At 44.4% G+C, this 20009-nt stretch overlaps 1 protein-coding gene across 1 annotated transcript in view; it reads right to left on the bottom strand.

The window, feature by feature from the left end:
• NARS2 (asparaginyl-tRNA synthetase 2, mitochondrial) overlaps positions 1-20009 on the bottom strand; it is a 79797-nt gene that overhangs the window by 39073 nt on the left and 20715 nt on the right. Inside the window, exons 7-8 of the mRNA XM_060771216.2 lie at positions 16157-16257; positions 957-1089 (exon numbers count right to left, since the gene is read on the bottom strand). Coding sequence (XP_060627199.2) covers positions 957-1089; positions 16157-16257 — 234 coding nt within the window. The remainder of the gene's footprint in view (positions 1-956; positions 1090-16156; positions 16258-20009) is intronic.

Consider the following 20009-nt stretch of genomic DNA (forward strand, 5'->3'; position numbering starts at 1 on the left):
CCCCGAAGCCTCCTTTCCTGGGCCTTGAGGCAGCTTCTCGGCTCCATAGAGGTGGCCTCCCCTCCACGGCAGCCAGGCTCTGCCACAACCAGCCAACCACTGTGCTCATCACTTCCTGTTTTGATTCCAAAACATCTCTTCTTGTTTTGGATCCAAAACAAGATGTGGGCTCCTAACAGGCGAAGGAGGTGGACAGCTGTCCTGTGCTGGAGCAGGGCGCTAGAAGCAGCAGCAACTGCTGTGCTCCTCTGGTGCCACTTGGCTCCTGCTGCCAGGCTTCAGCCTCACCGAGGAGCTCTTCCACTCCAGATCTGACTCGACTGTCAATGCGGTGGTGGCGGCGGCGGCGGAGGTGACGTGGCTGTCCGGCGAGTATATCACCTCCTCCTTCTCCTCCTCTTCCGCTGCCGCACTGACAGTTGAGGTGGGCCTGGAGTGGAAAAGCCCATCGCGGTGAGGCTGAAGCTCGGCAACGGGAGCCAAGCGGTGCCGGAGGGCATCTCTTAGGCTTTTGCTGCTGAGCTTCAGCCTCACTGAGGGGCTCTTCAACTCCAGGCCTACCTCGGCTGTCAGTGCAATGGCAGAGGAGGGGGAGGCGACGTGGCTGTCCGGCAAGTATATCACCTTCTCCTCCTCCACCGCCGCACTGACAGCCGAGGCAAGCCTGGAATACAAAAGCCCCTCGGTGAAGTTGAAGCCCGGTAGTGGGAGCCAAGCGGCGCTGGAGGAGCACAGTAGCTGCTGAGGCTTCAAGTGCCCTGCTCTAGCGTAGGGCAGCTGCCCGCCTTCCTTGCCTTGACCCAAAACAGGAAGTGATTTTTATAGCCAACATAATAGACCACCCCCAAGTTCAGGGAGGATTTTCCTGGGTTAAAAAGTCATTTAATACACCAGAAAATACAGTACTCGGTGTCAAAAACAGCAAACCATGAGGGCTTCCCAATTTCATTGCTCACCTGCATGATATCCTGTAGGTTTTCAACAAAGGCCAGCTCTGCCTCCACCATATAAAATTCGGCCAAGTGCTTACGAGTTTGGGAATTGTCGGCACGGAAGGTTGGACCAAAAGAATAGACCTTGGTGAATGCCCTGTAATGGAAGAAAGGGAAAGATTGAGAATCACTGGTCTACACTGACCATTTCCTGCAGTTTTAAACAGGCATGGAAGAAAGTGGTTTTGATGTACAGACGATTACACGGAAATTCCTGAAACCAGTTTGAGGCCCGAAAGGTGATTAAGAAACTACAGAGCACTGATGCGCATTAAGAGCATTCTTGCTCATGCTTTCATGGGAGTTCGTTGTCTGACCAATGCAGCTTGAAGCTAGCTTTGAACCACATTAAATGGTCAGTGTAGATGGGACTCCAGTAGGTTTCCATGATTGAGCAAGGATTTGAACTCTGGTCTCCATAGCCTAGCATACAAGTCACTAGGCCATGCTGGAAGACTCTCATAATTTCTAGACCTGCTCCTCACAGGGGTTCAGAGATACTGTCGATCAAGTCTGGAACATACAATAATGGAAGCACATTGAGCTTCTACCATTGAGCTCCTGTGTTACCTCTGCATTATGTTTTTCATATCACCTGATTTGCCATTTAGCTCATTTGAAACAAACCAATCTGCTTCAATTAGGATTAATGAAGAGTACCATGCCCTATTCTGGGTACCACAGTTCAGGAAGGATATTGACAAGATGGAAGGTATCCAGGGCCGGGCTAAACCACTGTGCTGCAGAAAAATCCTGTTGATAAGAAGGTCGGCAGTTCGATCCCGAGTCGGGGAGAGCACCTGCCGTTAGCACCAGCTCACCTGCCCACCTAGCAAGTCGAAAGCAGAAATGTGAGTGCATAAAATAGGCACCGCTTTTAGCGGGGAGGCAATAAAGTCGCCCTTAAGGACATTGATTGAAAGAAAGCTCCTCGGCATGGAAGATGGAGCGACAGCACCCCCCTGTGTTCAGAGTCAAGTACAGCCTCCAAGATGCCAGAAATAAGATGGGGAAAAGTGCCGTTACCTCTGTTTGTGTTGTCTGTCCTTGCTAATTCTACAATCGGCATTGAATGTTTGCCATATGCGTGTTCTGTAAGCTGCTCTGAGTCCCCTTTAATGTGGGAAGGGCAGGGTCTAAATACTGTAAATAATAAGAGATGTTTGATAATGGACTATGCTGTCTTGGAGTTTGGTGGAGTCTCCATCTCTCAAGGTTTTCAAACAGATGCTACATAGCCATCTTTTTGGAGTGCTTTGATTGTCTCTTCCTGCATGGAATGGGGTTGGACTGGATGTTCCTTGGAGTGGCTTTCAATTTTATGATTCTAATGTTGTGTGTGTGCCTGTGGACTTCCAGTGACAGCATGAATTTCCTTAGACAAGAAAGACACAGATTGCTGTGAGTTTTCCAAGCTGTATGTCCATAAGCTCCTGTGGGTTTTTTTCGGGCTATATGGCTATGTTCTAGAGGCATTTCTCCTGACATTTCGCCTGCATCTATGGCAAGCATCCTCAGAGGTGAGGTGTATGTCCATGTTCCAGAAGCATTCTCTCCTGACGTTTCACCCACATCTATGGCAGGCATCCTCAGAGGTTGTGAGGTCTGTTGGAAACTAGGCAAGTGGGGTTTATATATCTGTGGAATAATGTCCAAGGTGGGAGAAAGAACTCTTGTCTGTTGGAGGTAAGTGTGAATGCTGCAGTTTGGCCACCATGATTAGCATTTAATGGCCTTGAAGCTTCAAAGACTGGCTGCTTTCTGCCTGTGGGAATCATTTGTTGGGAGGTGTTAGCTGACCCTGATTGTCTCCTGTTTGTAATTCCCCTGTTTTCTGAGTGTTGTTCTTTATTTACTGTGATGATTTTAGAGTTTTTTTAAATACTGGTAGCCAGATTGTGTTCATTTTCATGGTTTCCTCCTTTCTGTCGAAATTGTCCACATGCTTGTGGATTTCAGTGGTTTCTCTGTGTAGCCTGACACGGTGGTTGTGAGAGTGGTCCAGCATTTCTGTGTTCTCAAATAATCTGCTGTGTCCAGGTTGGTTCATCAGGTGCTCTGCTATGGCTGACTTCTCTGGTTGAAGTAGTCTGCAGTGCCTTTCATGTTCCTTGATTCGTGTTTGGATAATGCTGCGTTTGGTGGTCCCTATGTAGTTTTCATGCAAAATGTGAGTAGATGAATAGGTACCACTCTGGCGGAAAGGTAACGTTGCTCCATGCAGTCACGCTGTCCATATGACCTTGGAGATGTCTATGGACAACGCCGGCTCTTCGGCTTAGAAATGGAGATGAGCACCACACCCCAGAGTCAGACATGACTGGACATAATGTCAGGGGATTACCTTTACCTTTTTAAATGTAGTTTTGTAAGCTGTATTTCCATACAGCCTGGAAAGCTCACAGCAACCCAATGATTGCAGCCACGAAAGCCTTTGACAACACAAGACACAGGTTCTTTTGTCAGTTGGCATACTCATTAATGTGGGATTTCCCCCTCCTTCTATACATTTTCCTTCTCTCTTCTTTTGTATTTGGCCAGCACAGTTTCACAAGTAGCAAAGATAGTTCAATGATGTTTTGAGCCACCCGAGTCCATCTGTTATATAAATGTCTGCCTGACCAGTAACTGGAAGAGTGTTGAGAACAAGAAGCCAGTTTGAAGATACTCACGAGACTTATTGACATTATAACCACAATTCAAGCTATTAATCCACTTATTTTAAAGCCTGTTGACTGGAAAACAAACACAGTCTCCTCCAAGGGAACAACATATGCGAAAATAGTTCAATTTGGGTAATCCCTTACGGATTGCCGACGCGGCACTTGTAAGAAGTAAATAACACTAATGGCACAGAGAAGAATAAATTGAGGTTGAGAAGGAGGAATTATAAGAGAATACACAAGCCCAACTGCAACCTCCTCCAACTTTTCTGACACTGAAATTTCCTTGGTTTGCCCAAAAGCAAAGCAGTTAAATGACTCCTCTGTACAGATCCACTGAACCAGCCTTTCCACGTTCCAAAACAGAGGACAAAGAATAAAAGGAAGACAGGATGCCAAAAAATAATGCCGCTTGTGGCCACCCAACCTGTTCCTCCGGCGATCCTGGCACCGAATCCGGTAACACGCTGCCCTAATCCGAGAGGCATTGTGAAGGGCTTAGCTTCCACCCCCTGAAGCCACAAATGCTGAGATGCGCAAACAGCGTTTAAAGCCTGAAAAGATCCCTGCGTATCTGTAGGTTGCAGATAAGAATATTTAAGGGTGAAGTTTTTCTTTGGGGGGGGGGGGGTACATCAGGGGGTTCAGGCATTGGCAACTGCTTCTTATGATCAATGTTTTTGCAAAGTCAAAGGAGACCAAATCATGGCTGTTGGAAGCAGTCTACGCAGACTCATAGAGCTTAGTTTAAGTTTTCTTGTAGGATTCACAGAATTTTAAGAAATTGTCAACTGAAGGCAACACTACCACTAAACACCCTGCCATCATAGATATTTTTTTCTAATATTTACATAGAGGTAGCCTTGCCTCTGTTGCCTGAAGACAGCCTTTGTTTGAGAGGTGTTAACTAGCCCTTGATTGCTTGCTGTCTGGAGTTCTCCTGTTTCTCAGTGGTGGTTTATATTTACTATCTTTATTCTGGTCCCAAAGCGCAGCCTGTTCAGTGCCTTCCATGTCTCCCAGTCTTTTGCATGCCCAGGAGGAGTCTCTCATTTGGTATCAGCCATGGCTTGAAGTTCCACGTCTTAGTCTGCCACTTTTGGACTATCGCTTGCTGAGGTGTTCCTGCGAGTATCTCTGTAGATCTTAGGAAGTGATGTATTGCAGGACAGGAAAAGCCCTCTGACTTTAAATACCACATGCTGAATAGGAAAACAATCCTTTTATTGGAGATAATTAAAAAGCAGCAACGTAAAAAGCACTTTAAAGAAATAGGTACATCCAATTAGGTAAGAAGATAAGCAGGAACAAAATAGTCCAGAGTAAAGTTTGGCAAAGTCCAGGAGAAAAAAGTCCACACTTCTCTAATATAATCCAGAAAACCAGGAAACATTAATCCAAGGCATGAGTATGTAGTCATAAAATCCAAGAATCAAAACCGTGAAACAAGAAATACTTAGAGAAGAATCTTCCAAGTTAGGCTTCTAAGAAACAAGGATGAGAACTTAACTTGATTCCAAATGATGCTTCATCCGGCTACATTTCCCATACTTGGGACTTTTATCCCCTTGTTAAGCTATCCCAAGCACTCAGAAATTGGCTTTGCTTTAATTGAGATTCTCCTATCTTTTTCTGTCAGAGCCTGGCAGAACGCTGAAGCCACTGTTTGGTTTGTCTGTTTTGATTAATCTCCTGCCGTCTAACTTCTGCAGGTGCCGAGTTGTTTTCAAGCTCCAAATCCTGGGAACTCTCTTGTAGTAATTCAGGGAGTACACCATCATCCCTTCAGGGACATTCTCATGGGAAACTACACTTTGAACAGGGATCTCCTGTTCATTCTCTGAATCAATATCATTGACCAAACCATTGCCATCTTGAAACTCATTGACATCACTTCCCACATCCAAAGCACCCTGATCCTGAAACACAATCATAGGCTGAGCTTCAACAGGAAGCTATTTCTTGATTTAATGGTTGGCATGCTGGCTGATATCCGAACAGAGGATGGGCCAGAGTTGTCACTGCCTTGGTCCTTCCATTATTGGCTGCTACTTCCTGGAGGATGTCAGGTGGTGCAATACCAGCAAAACAGTATAATTTCTCCAGCAGCATGCATCATTATGAGCCAAAGCTTTAGGTGCTCTTACTGTCTATTACAGGGAAAACCAGCTGCTTCCTAATCCATCTAAAACACAGATGTGTGCTTTCCATCTTAAAAGCAGACAAGCATCTTGAGCTCTGAGGATTAACTGAGAAGATATCTCACTGGAGCATTTAAGAACACTAAAATATTTGGGAGTTACTCTGGACCATGCTCTGACTTACAAGAAACACTGCTTGAATATCAAGCAAAAAGTGGGTGCTAGAAACAATATCAAACAAAATGTGACCAACACAACCTGGGGATCACAACCAGACACAGTGAAGACATCTGTCCTTGTGCTTTGCTATTCTGCTGCTGAGTACGTATGCCCAGTATGAAACATATTCAAACTGCGTAATATGGCTCTACATCAGGCTCCAGGTGTTTTGGACTTCAACTCCCACAATTCCTAACAGCCTTCTGGCTTTTAGGAATTGTGGGAGCTGAAATCCAAAACACCTGGAGAGCCGAAGTTGGCCCATGCCTGATCGACACTGACCATATAATGCAGCTTGAACTGTCTTATATGGCAGTGTCGCTCCAGCTTCTGACACATACACTCCTATCATACAATTTTCTTGCCAGGATCTATTCAGAGATTATCCATGGGTTGAGGGAGTGTGACCTGCCAAGTTGGGACTCGAACTCTGGTCTCACAGAATCTGATTCGAACACACAAAATGCTACACCACATTACATCTAAGAAAGGATAATGCTGAAACCACCCCATTTCATTTTATCATGCATTGTTTGGCACTAGATGTTGGGCTATTAGGGAATGTCCTCACTTCCCCATTCCTTGGGGTGGTTTTGAGCAGCACAATACACTGCAATCCTCATTAGTGCCACAAAAATATCCCAGATTAAGGGACTCGGCGGAAGGTTTTGTTTTCCTAAAAAACTGCCTGGACAACGTTTCAGCAAAAACACCCACAACGCAGCACCGTTTCGAGGCACTGATTCCAATCTGCTTTCCCACGTCCTTGAGCAAACTGTAATTTTCCACCAGAGAATGAAGCTGAATGCCCTTGCTGATCTTAATTAAAAAGCAGCAGCGATCTTATTAAGCCAAATGACATACAGTCAGGGAACCGTGCGACATTGACCCGTCTGCCAAATAACCCTAGAAATGCTGCTGTGCCAAAGGGGACGGCAAGAGTAGATTAGCCTTTAGTGTACACAAATAGTTTACACAACTTCAGCAGAGTTTGGAAAAGTTTATAATTCTGCTTCTTCTTCTACTCTCACTGCTGCCATTTGTGATATCTGAGGTTAAACTGCCCCTAAGAATAAGGAATCTCAGAGATCTTCCCTGCTCAGGTATTAACTCAGGGATATGGTTTCCTTACTGGAATCAATTCAGTGATAATTAGCTGTACCCACAATGCATTGCTGTGGCCAGCCTTCCCTTCCCTTCCTCTTTCTCTCCTTCTTTCCCTCCTTCCTTCACTCCTTCCTCCCTTCCTTCCCTTTTTTTCCTTCCTTCCTTCCTTCCTTCCTTCCTTCCTTCCTTCCTTCCTTCCTTCCTTCCTTCCTTCTCTGCCTCTCTCCTTTCCCCTTTTTTTCCTCCCTCTTTCTCTCCTTTCTTAATTCTCTACCTCTTTCCTTCCTTCCTTCGCTTTTTGCTTCTATCCTTCCTTCTGTCTTTTCTTCCTCTTCCTCTTCCTTCCTTCTCTACCTCTTTCCTTCCTTCGCTTTTTGCTTCCATCCCTCCTTCCGTCTTTCCTCCCTCTTTCTCTTCTTTCTTACTTCTCTACCTCTTTCCTTCCTTCCTTTGCTTTTTGCTTCCATCCCTCCTTCTGTCTTTCCTCCCTCTTTCTCTCCTTTCTTCCTTCTCTACCTCTTTCCTTCCTTCCTTTGCTTTTTGCTTCCATCCTTCCTTCTGTCTTTCCTTCCTCTTTCTCTCCTTTCTTCCTTCTCTACCTCTTTTCTTCCTTCCTTCGCTTTTCGCTTCCATCCTTCCTTCTGTCTTTCCTTCCCTCCCTCTTTCTCTCCTTTCTTCCTCTACCTCTGTCCTTCCCCTTTTTCTTTTCCTCCCTCTTTCTCTCCTTTCTTCCTTCTCTACCTCTTTCCTTCCTTCCTTCGCTTTTTGCTTCCCTCCTTCCTTCTGTCTTTCTTTCCCCCCTCTTTCTCTCCTTTCTTCCTTCTCTACCTCTGTCCTTCCCCCTCTTCTCTTCCTCCCTCTTTCTCTCCTTTATTCCTTCTCTACCTCTTTCCTTCCCTCCTTTGCTTTTTGATTCCATCCTTCCTCTCTTTCCTTCTTTCCTTTCCTCCCTCTTTCTCTCCTTCTTTCCCTCCTTCCACGAGGACTCCAAGATCTTTTTCACACATCCTGCTGTCGAGCCAGGCATTATCCCCCATTCTGTATCCCTGCATTTCATTTTTTTCTGCCTAAGTGGAGTATCTTGCATTTGTCCTCGTTGAACTTCATATTGTTAGTTTTGGCCAATCATCTCTCCAATCTGTTAAGATTGTTTTTAATTCTGCTCCTGACTTCTGGAGTACTGGCTCCCCCCTCAAATGGTGTCATCTGCAAATTCACTATTCCCCTTTTAAATAGTTTATTAGATGTGATCAGATACCATGACAATCTGCAATTTTAAAGAATTTTGGCTTGTTGTTGTTGGGTTGTAAATGCCCTTTTCTTATCAATCCCATAAAGAAAAATCATGCAAAAGTAACAGGCAACACAACAATCAATATAATGAGCTGCTCATTCAACATGGCATCCAGCAACAGGAATGAATAAAGGATTAAAAAATAGATCATTATCTCTGTATCCTGCCTTTCTCCCCATAGGGACTCAAGGTGGATAACCATGACATAACACATTATAACTACTTTTTTAAAAAGCAACATTTAAAGCTGTAGTTTATTTGGAATAATCGGAGTATAAATAAACATACAGTGTTCCCTCACTCCTTCGCGGTTCGCTTACCGTGGACTCGCTGTTTCGTGGTTTTCCCTGCACAGCCTTCCTCCTCCTCGCCTTACCTCCCTCCCTCTCACTTTGCCTTCTCTTTCCCCTCCCTTCCTCCCTCCTCTGGGCACCCATGCCACCCTCCCCTGGCAAGAGGGACACTTTTGTTTGTGTGGCCCTCCTTCTCACCTTCCCTCCCTCCCTCCCTCCCTCCCTGCCTTCCTTCCTTCCTCCGCCGCATTCCCTCCTCTTGTCCCTCTCGCTTGGCTCGTGCTGTTTCTGCAGGAGCTACCATACTTCAGCCAGGTCTCCTTTGGCGGCAGCCCAGTACAGCCTGGTCAGCTCTTTGCTCCAGACGTTTTTGCCCTTGTTGGGCCTAGGGGTAGTGGCTCTGGCGGCTCCCTCCATTTCCTCCCCAGCATCTTCTTTTTCCTCCTCCTCTTCTTTTTCCTCCTCCTCTTCTTTTTCCTCCTCCTCTTCTTTTTTCCACAGCCTCAGGAGGGAAAGTGGCGGAGGAAGGAAGGCAAGGCGAGGAGGAGGGGGGCCACACAGGTGAAAGTGTCCCTCTTGCCAGGGGAGGGTGGCATGCGCGCCCGAGAGAGGGAGGAATGTCACAAGAAATTTAATGTGCAGATTTGATCAATGTTAAATTAATATGATGCGTGTGAATGAGTGGAAGAATGGAAGATGAATGAATGAGTGGAGCTAATAATTTTGGAAACACCAGTATAATAATAATAAGGCCTGCGATGACTATCTACCTGCTTGCTGGACTATAATTAAAAGTTGCTAATGAGAACCGAAAAGTAAACTCTGATAAGGACTGTGACAATGGTTCTTTCAAGTTAAGAGAAATGTTTGCAACATTCCTTATGTTAAGAAGGAAGTCAACACAAGCCTTGTGTTCGTCAACACCAATCAAGAAGATCAACATCTGGCCAGGAAACTGAGATGGATCCAGGATGGAAGATGTCTATCATTAATTTACAACTTTGGGACATTAGCAGAATATTCCTATACAACACTCAATCTAATAATACTCAAAGTGTGGCAGACCTGAGGAATCTGCTCCACTTGCTATGCCCTGCTCCATGGGAAGGAGAGAGATGGTGTATCATGGAGTGGCAGATTTGCAAGGGAGCAGTCTTAGGCCTTCTTTCTCAAAGGAAGAGGAAGAAGTGCACTTTTGGAGTCTTGGATTGTGTGCAGAGAGTCAGGTTCTTCTGTATGGAAAACAGAGATCTGGTCCTTGGCATTGTTCTTAGGGAGAGAAGTTTTGGCATTTCAGTGTTTTGAAGTTTTGGAAGTAGGTGCAGGAAAGCGGTGTCTGGCCTAACAGCTGCTTCTCAAGGAGGGAGAAAATGATTTGGTAATATTTGAATGCCTGAGGATGAATGTGTGTACATGTGGTGTGAATTTTGAGTGCAAATGTAATTCCCCTTTGTTTGTTAGCCATGTAATTGTAAATCCAATGTAGTTGCATATAATCTTTATGTCTGTATATCCAATATCATTCTTTGTCTAAATGTTTTTCTGTAATGGGATATACCCTCTCACACTGGAAATTGCAATAAAAAGAACCTATGCTTTAAAGTTATTGAAAAGCCATTTGTGACAGGAAGGGAGGGGAAAGAGGAGAGGAAAGAGAAGGCGAAATGAGAGGTGGGTGAGGGAGCATCCCTAGAATCATAGAATCATAGAATCAAAGAGTTGGAAGAGACCTCATGGGCCATCCAGTCCAACCCCATTCTGCCAAGAAGCAGGAATATTGCGTTCAAAGCACCCCTGACAGATGGCCATCCAGCCTCTGTTTAAAAGCTTCCAAAGAAGGGGCCTCCACCACACTCTGGGGCAGAGAGTTCCACTGCTGAACGGCTCTCACAGTCAGGAAGTTCTTCCTCACGTTCAGATGGAATCTCCTCTCTTGTAGTTTGAAGCCATTGTTTCGCGTCCTAGTCTCCAGGGAAGCAGAAAACAAGCTTGCTCCCTCCTCCCTGTGGCTTCCTCTCACATATTTATCCATGGCTATCATATCTCCTCTCAGCCTTCTCTTCTTCAGGCCAAACATGCCCAGCTCCTTAAGCCGCTCCTCATAGGGCTTGTTCTCCAGACCCTTTATCATTTTAGTTGCCCTCCTCTGGACACATTCCAGCTTGTCAATATCTCTCTTGAATTGTGGTGCCCAGAATTGGATACAATATTCCAGGTGTGGTCTAACCAAAGCAGAATAGAGGGGTAGCATTACTTCCCTGGATCTAGACACTATGCTCCTATTGATGCAGGCCAAAATCCCATTGGCTTTTTTTGCTGCCACATCGCATTGTTGGCTCATGTTTAACTTGTTGTCCACGAGGACTCCAAGATCTTTTTCACACGTACTGCTCTCGAGCCAGGCATTGTCCCCCATTCTGTCTCTTTGCATTTCGTTTTTTCTGCCTAAGTGGAGTATCTTGCATTTGTGGAGTATCTTGCATATACCCCCTCTCACACCAGAAATTACAATAAAAAGAACCTATGCCTTAAAGTTATTGGAAAGCCATTCATGACAGGAAGGGAGGGGAGAGAGGAGAGGAAAGAGAAGGCGAAATGAGAGGTGGGTAAGGAAACGTCCCTACTTCGTGATATGTCACTTATCGCGGGTGGTCCTGGAACGAAACACCCGCGATAAGTGAGGAACACTATAATAATAACAACAACACAGTAATAGAGGCTGCAATAAAAAAAAAATCCAGATCATCCAAATTAGCTGTCTTCCAAACTGTCCTCCTTCTTGAATTAGCTTGAATTGCCCTGTGATGCAAGAAGTGGTTTCATCACATTTATTGTTCTTCAAACACCTTTAAAACTCCAATTATGCAACTAAAGAAAATGGCTGCCAATGTCAACTCAAAGACACAATTTAAAAAGACCTCAGATTCATTATTATTATTATGCATTGTTGGAAGCATCTCCTGTCGTTTCTCAGTAATCCGTTTAAGATCTGGTTATCAAGCCCTTTTGAAGGCTGAAAGTTTCGAATTCCACTTTGGCTCGCTGAGAACAAGAATTTCTCTCCATGGATAAATATAGCTGGTCTAAACTTAGTTTGCATTTGATCCACTTAAAATGCCTGGTGTTTTGTGTATGTGTGCTTTAAACAAATAAAAAGGAACATGTTTTTGAAGAACAAAGCGCAAAGCAGTCACATTATGTCCTGGACAAGGACAGGCCTGGCTGTTTACTTTCAAGGCTGTTGTGGGAGGGAACAACACAAAGCCAAATGACCTCAGGATTATTATTTTGGAGAGGAAATGCTGCATTTTCCAGATTTATATTTATGCGTGATTTCAGTATAAAGAAGTAAAGATACTGTGTATTGTCGAAGGCTTTCATGACTGGAATCACTAGGTTCTTGTGGGTTTTTTCGGGCTATATGGCCATGTTCTAGAGGCATTTCTCCTGACGTTTCGCCTGCATCTATGGCAAGCTCACCTCTGAGGATGCTTGCCATAGATGCAGGCGAAACGTCAGGAGAAATGCCTCTAGAACATGGCCATATAGCCCGAAAAAACCCCACAAGAACCTAGTAAAGATTCTATTTTGGTTTACCTATGCATGGGTATTGGGCATTTCATATTTTCATGACCATCATAAAATCACAGAGTGGGGACTTATTTAGAACTGATGGACTGCCCTTGGATAAAGGTTTAAATCGGTGACCACTGACTATTTGTTGTCTGTTTTTATTTTGTTTATATGGTTTTATACTGTTTGTACTGTTTTACATTGTTGTTATTATTACATTGCTGTTAATTGTATATTTATGTTTTGATGTGGGTGCCAAAGGGTGCCACTTTGTTAGCCATCCTGAGTCCCTCTGCGGGATATAAAAGCCCTAAATAAATAAACCATAAATAAATAATTGTTTTCGATGCCCTGGAGACTAGGAGTCAATGGAGCCATGGGAAAGGAGATTCCACCTGAACATTAGGAAGAATTTCCTGATTGTAAGAACTGTTCAGCAGTGGAACTCTCTGCATCGGAGTCCGATGGAAGCTCCTTCTAGAGGACAGGAGCAGGATTCAAAACGATCTTGATGGATTAGAGAGATGGGCCAAAACTAACAAAATGAAGTTTAACAGTGACAAATGCAAGATACTCCACTTACGCAGAAAAAACGAAATGCAAAGAGACAGAATGGGGGGCAATGCCTGGCTCGAGAGCAGTACGTGTGAAAAAGATCTTGGAGTCCTCGTGGACAACAAGTTAAACATGAGCCAACAATGTGACGTGGCGGCAAAAAAAGCCAATGGGATTTTGGCCTGCATTAATAGGAGCATAGTGTCTAGATCTATGGAAGTAATGCTACCCCTCTATTCTGCTCTGGTTAGACCACATCTGGAATATTGTGTCCAATTCTGGGCACCACAATTCAAGAGAGATATTGACAAGCTGGAATGTGTCCAGAGGAGGGCGACTAAAATGATCAAGGGTCTGGAGAGCAAGCCCTATGAGGAGCGGCTTAAGGAGCTGGGCATGTTTAGCCTGAAGAAGAGAAGGCTGAGAGGAGATCTGATAGCCATGTATAAATATGTGAGAGGAAGCCACAGGGAGGAGGGAGCAAGCTTGTTTTCTGCTTCCCTGAAGACTAGGATGCGGAACAATGGCTTCAAACTACAAGAGAGGAGATTCCATCTGAACATGAGGAAGAACTTCCTGACTGTGAGAGCCATTCAGCAGTGGAACTCTCTGCCCTGGAGTGTGGTGGAGGCTCCTTCTTTGGAAGCTTTTAAACAGGGGCTGGATGGCCATCTGTCAAGGGTGATTTGAATGCAATATTCCTGCTTCTTGGCAGGGGGTTGGACTGGATGGCCCATGAGGTCTCTTCCAACTCTTTGATTCTATGATTCTAGGCTTTTAAACAGAGGCTGGATGGCCATCTGTTGGGGGTGCTTTGATTGTGTTTTTTATGCATGGCGGAATGGGGTTAGACTGGATGGCCCTTGTCCAACTCTATATTTTATGGGCCTTCAGATCCAACTTCTTGCAAAATGCAGGATCTTCAGGTAGAGATTACCGAACAAGCAGTTGCCCAAATTCTATCTAAAGGCTTCCAAAGAAGGAGATCTCACAGATCTCTAGGCAATTGTTTCCTTAGGCCAACTGCTCTTACTGTCAAGATGTTCCTTCTAATGCTCAACTGAAACCTATCCTCCACCACTTCGTTGGACTATTTGAAGATTCTGAAAAGTTTTCAAAGGCAACTCCATGTAGAGTGCATTGCAGTAGTCAATCCTGGATGTAATGAGAGCATGGACCACCATTAGACCTTGAGGAAAGTAACAGCCACACTCAATTCTGTTTTAGTCAGACCTCACGCGGAAGACAATGTCCAATGATAGGCAACACAATTCAAGGAGGATATTGACAAGGTGAAATGTTCAGAGGAGGGCAACCAAAACACTCAAGATCTGGAAGCTAAGCTCTACAAGAAAAAGCTTAGGGAGCTAGGTATGTTTAGACTGTAGAGGGAGCATGATAGACATATTTAAACATATGATAGGATGTCACATTGACATCCAGTGACTAGGGCCACCTTTTGGGGGTAGGGAAGGGTGGGGTACAAATATTTGAAATAAATTTGAAATAAATAGAGGGACACAGCAATGGCTTCAAATTTCAGGAAAAGAAATTCCACCTGCATAAATAAAAAAACTTTCTTTTATTAAACATTATTTTTTGTCATCTCATCCAATGACAGTGATGATAGTGTGTATTTGGAGAAAGTGCATGAAAGTACATGAAGGGAGGTTCCGCTTAAACATTAGGAAGAACTTCCTGATGGTCAAAGCTGTTCAAGAGTGCTCCAGATTGGCTTGACCAGTTCCTTCCTCTGAAATATAGCTGATGGCACCTGGCATTCATTGATGGTCTACCATCGAAATACCAACCACAGATGAACCTGTTCCAACCTCAAGAAGCAGGTGTCATTGGGCATTTAGGCCTGCATTGTTGTGTGCCTTCAAGTTGTTTCTGATCTAGATACTATCTTGAAAATTTGGGCCATCCCACCTGGCATCTTCCTTTCTTCTCTCATCACTTGTCAGAATTTCACTATTATATTTGGGGTTCTAGCCCCACCTATAGGCTCCATCCTATGAATATTTTCAGTAAATTTCCCAACTTCCCCACAGTCTCTCTCTCTCTCTCTCTCTCTATATATATATATATATCCACACATACATACATATACAGTAGAGTCTTGCTTATCCAAGATAAACGGGCCGGCAGAACATTGGATAAGTGAAAATGTTGGATAATAAGGAGGGCTTAAGGAAAAACCTATTAAACATCTAATTACGTTATGATTTTACAAATTAAGCACCAGAACATCATGTTTTATAAAAATTGACAGAAAAAAAGCAGTTCAATACACGGTAACATTATGCAGTAATTACTGTATTTACGAGTTTAGCACCAAAACATTGCAACACATTGAAACAGCTGCGTTGGATAATACAGAACATTGGATGAGCGAAGGTTGGATAAGTCAGACTCTGAGTGTGTGTGTGTGTGTGTGTGTGTGTGTGTATATATATATATTCGTATCACTACGAAGTGTACATACCAAAGGAAAATGGGAAATTGTAGTTTTTGTTTTCAAAATATTCATTACAAAAGTTTGCAAAATATTCTCTACATGCTGTATACGTGTAAAAGAACTTGAAGTCCTCACAGGCAGAAAAAAAAAAGCCAATGGGATTTTGGCCTGCATCAATAGGAGTCTAGTGTCTAGATCCAGAGAAGTCATGCTTCCCCTCTCTTCTGCCTTGGTCAGACCACACTTGGAATCACACTGCATCCAGTTCTGGGCACCACAATTGAAGGGAGATGTTGACTCTAAGATGGGTTGTGTCCAGAGGAGGATGACTCAAATGATCAAGGGACTGGAGAACAAGCCCTTGAGGAGCGGCTTAAAGAGCTGGGCATGTTTAGCCCGAAGAAGAGAAGGCTGAGAGGAGACACAATGTGGGCAATAGATCAAGATGGGATGGGAAGTCATAGGTAGGAGGGAGCAAGCTTGTTCTCTGCTGCCCTGGAGACTAGGATGCAGAACAATGGCTTCAAACTACAAGAAAGGAAATTCCACCTGAACATGAGGAAGAACTTCCTGACTGTGAGAGCTGTTCAGCAGTGGAACTCTCTGCCCCAGAGTGTGGTGGAGGCTCCTTTTTTGGAGGCTTTTAAACAGAGGCTGGATGGCTATCTGTTGGGGGTGCTTTGGATGTGATTTTCCTGCTTCTTGGCAGAATGGGGTTGGATTGGATGGCCAACAAGGTCTCTTCCAACTCTAGGATTCTATGCTTCTATATCTGAAAGTACTAAATTAAAATATAACAGAAACATATAGCATGAGTTTGTTAATTATTCCTTTTGGGACACTCTTGACAATACATACCCCGCCATCACTTCCAGGTGGAGTTGCCCAGAGACTGTGAGAAATGCAGGAATATTGAAGAAATTGGGGTTTTCTTCAGGTTCTTTGTCTTTGTTTGCAGGCTGCAGGAAGTTGAGTAAAAAAAAAAGAGAGATGGAATTATGGATTTCGCTGGTTTAGTTGTGAGTTTTCAAGTTGATTCTGATTGACGGCAACATGATTCAAGAGTTTTACCACGGCCTCCTTCTCAAGCTGAGAAAGTGTGACTTGTCCAAGGTCACCCAGTGGGTTTCCATGGTTGGTTTTCTGTGGTTGACAAAAAACCAAAGTTTTGGTACAAACTTGTACTGAACCAATCACAAGAGGCAGATACAGTCATTGGTTGCATTCCAGGCTTTATGCTCAAGGCTGAGAAAGAATGGAATACAAAGCAAATCAACGTAGTAAAGGGAGAGATCTGGATGCAACTCTTCACCAAGCCATCAAACTCATTGAGGGACTATGGACCATCCTGACCTGCCTCTTAGGATGGTTGTTATAAGGCTAAAGCAGGGAGCTGGAAGGCCACATAGACTGCTTTGAGCTCACTAGGCAGGATAAAGATATTATTAATACATTCATTAAAATATGGAAATGATGCGTGGCAACATATACTGTACATAAGGACATGACTATTTACACATCCATTATCCAAGAGTTTAGAGAAGAAGAAAAACTGCAGATCTCAAAATCCCCAGCTCTGTCTGGGGGATTCAGGAAAAGGTGATCTTCGATTAGGCCCTCCCAAGCACACACATGTCTAGATATATGTAATGTATATGCTGTCCCTTTTTAAATGTTTTAAAGACATGTTTTAAAGTCTTTTTTATTTTTCATTTATTAAAATTAAAATATTAGCACATATATCCAGCATTGCCTGTTGTTGGAGGGGCTGGAGACCCTCTGCTTTCTCTCTTCTCTAGGCTCTCTTTGTGGCTCTTTCATTCCTCAGTTTCCCTCATACACTTCATCCCTATTTTTTCTCCTTCCTTCCTTCCTTCCTTCCTTCCTTCCTTCCTTCCTTCCTTCCTTCCCTCCTCCTTCCTTCCTTCTTTCCTTTCTTCCTGTCCTTTTCTTCCCTTCCTTTCTCTTCCATTCTTTCTTTCTTTCCTCACCTCATACCTTTTCCTCTTGCCTTTTCCTTCCCCTCCCTCCCTTCATTCCTCCCTTTCTTTCTCTCCCATTCTTTCTCTTTCTTTCCTTCTCTCATACCTAGTCCTTTTCCTCTCGCCTTTCCTTTTCTTCCTTCCTTTGTCCTTTTTCCCATCCTATCTCTTCGGTTCTTTGTTTCTTTCCACCCCTCATACCTTTTCCTTCCTCTTTCTTCTTTTCTTCCCTTGCTTTCTCTTCCATTCTTTTTTCCCTCCCCTCATACCTTTTCCTTCCCTTTCCTTCCCTCCTTCCTTCCTTCCTTCCTTCCTTCCTTCCTTCCTTCCTTCCTTCCTTCCCTCCCTCCCTCCCTCCCTCCCTCCCTCACTTCTCTTCCATTCTTTCTTTCCTCCCCTCAAACCTTTCCTTCCCCTTCCTTCTTTTCTTCCTTCCTTCTTTTCTTCCCTTCCTTTCTTTCCTCCCCTCATACCTTTCCTCCCCCTTCCTTCTTTCCTTCCTTCCTTTCCTCCCTTCCGTTCTCTTCCATTCTTTCTTTCTTTCCTCCCCTCATACCTTTTCCTTCCCCTTCCTTCCTTCCTTCCTTCCTTCCTTGCTTGCTTGCTTGCTTGCTTGCTTGCTTCTTTTCTTCCCTTCCTTTCTCTTCCATATTTTCTTTCCTCCCCTCATACTTTTTCCTTCCCCTCACTCCCTTCCTTCCCTTCCTTTCTCTTCCACTCTTTCTCCCCCCTCATCTTTCCTTCCCCTTCCTTCTTTCCTCCCTTCCTTTCCTCCCTTCCTTTCTCTTCCATTCTTTCTTTCCTCCCCTCATACCTTTTCCTTCCCCTTCCTTCCCTTCCTTTCTCTTCCATTTATTTCCTCCCCTCATAACCTTTCCTTCCCCTTCCCTTCCCTTCCATTCTTTCTCCTCCCTTCCTTTTTCTTTGACTCCTGACTAATATGATAATCATTTAAAATCCACTATATTGCACCCCCCCTGCTTCCCCCAATTTTCCCCTTGATTTATATATAAGGTTGACTTATACATGAGTATATACGCTAAGTACAAGGTCTGTATAAATCCCCAAAGAGATGCAAGATTGGAAGCCAGGGGGAGTTGCACAACAAAGGAATGGGATAATAGGCTTTGTTCTCTCTCCCCGCCAGCCCACAATAGCATTTCCTTTTTGAACCGTTCCCATACTGAGCATCCAAACTGGAATTAAATTCCGTTTAAGCACACAGTTTAGAGCCAAGGGAAAGGGAAGACAGCCTTTGCAAACACCTGATGAGAAAGACACGGCTCTTTGAAAGTCCACAGGTGCAGTTCAGAGGCACGGGACGCGGGGCCTATTTATAGGCAAAGCTGGAAGTCAGCTTGGAAAGGAATCAAAGGTTTCGAGGCAGCACAAAAACATCTGGCAAGGCAGAAAAGCCATCAATTGTCATTAGAAACAGACACACGCCCAGAAGCATCGTCTTCAACAACTTCTTTTTTTTTGCAATAGCCTCAGGTGGAGATTTCAAAGGTCTACAAAATTTCTTCAACAAAGCAAAAGAATATGAAGAAGAAAATATATATTGGTTTCCATTATGACCATGGAAAAGGGACAAGATAAAACATGGCAAGACTAAAAAAAACAAAAACAAAAGGACAAGATAATATCATTGAGGCAGATGTTTCAAAAAGCTTTATATTGGAGTCTGTTATTATTCCAGTGGCATAGACACCGAGAACTGGGAAGCCCTGGCCCTTGAGCGCTCCAGCTGGAGGTCAGCTGTGACCAGCAGTGCTGCAGAATTTGAAGAGGCACGAATGGAGGGTGAAAGAGAGAAACGTGCCAAGAGGAAGGCGCATCAAGCCAACCCTGACTGAGATTGCCTCCCCTCCCACCTGGAAACCAATGCCCTCACTGTGGGAGAAGATGTAGGTCAAGAATAGGGCTCCACAGCCACCTATGAACCCGCCCCCAGGACACACTTGGAGGACCATCATCCTCGGACTACGAGGGATCGCCTAAGAAAAAAGATGGCTACGGTAGTCCACGCTCTGGTCACATCCCGGATTGATTACTGCAACGCGCTCTACGTGGGGTTGCCCTTGAAGACTGCCCGGAAGCTTCAGATGGTCCAGCGCTCGGCAGCCAGGTTGCTAACGGGAGCGGCACTCAGGGAGCATACCACTCCTCTGCTGAGCCAGCTCCACTGGCTGCCAATCTGCTACCAGGCACAATTCAAGGTGCTGGCTTTAGCCTATAAAGCCCTAAACGGTTCTGGCCCTACTTACCTCTCCGAACGCATCTCCACTTATGAACCGACTAGAACATTAAGATCGTCTGGGGAGGCCCTGCTCTCGGTCCCGCCTGCATCACAGGCGCGCTTGGCGGGGACGAGAGACAGGGCCTTCTCAGTGGTGGCCCCTCGGCTATGGAATGCCTTACCGGCAGACATCAGACAGGCACCTTCGTTGCTGGTGTTTCGGAGAAAGGTTAAGACCTGGCTTTATGAACAAGCGTTTGGTTAAGCAGTGCAACCAATCAAAGGAATACGGTAAATGGAACATAGGAATGGCACAAGGACTATGAGAACGGATCTGATTTCACTGAGGCGTTATGTTTCGTTTTGTTGACTTGTCTTGTTGTGATTTGTTAATTGTTGTGGATTGATGTTGTTGATCCTGTTTGTTGCATTGTTATGTTTTAATTGCACTGATATTGTTTGATAATTTGTACCATGTAAACCGCATTGA

Source organism: Anolis sagrei, chromosome 3, assembly GCF_037176765.1.
Source record: "Anolis sagrei isolate rAnoSag1 chromosome 3, rAnoSag1.mat, whole genome shotgun sequence".
NCBI lineage: Eukaryota > Metazoa > Chordata > Lepidosauria > Squamata > Dactyloidae > Anolis > Anolis sagrei.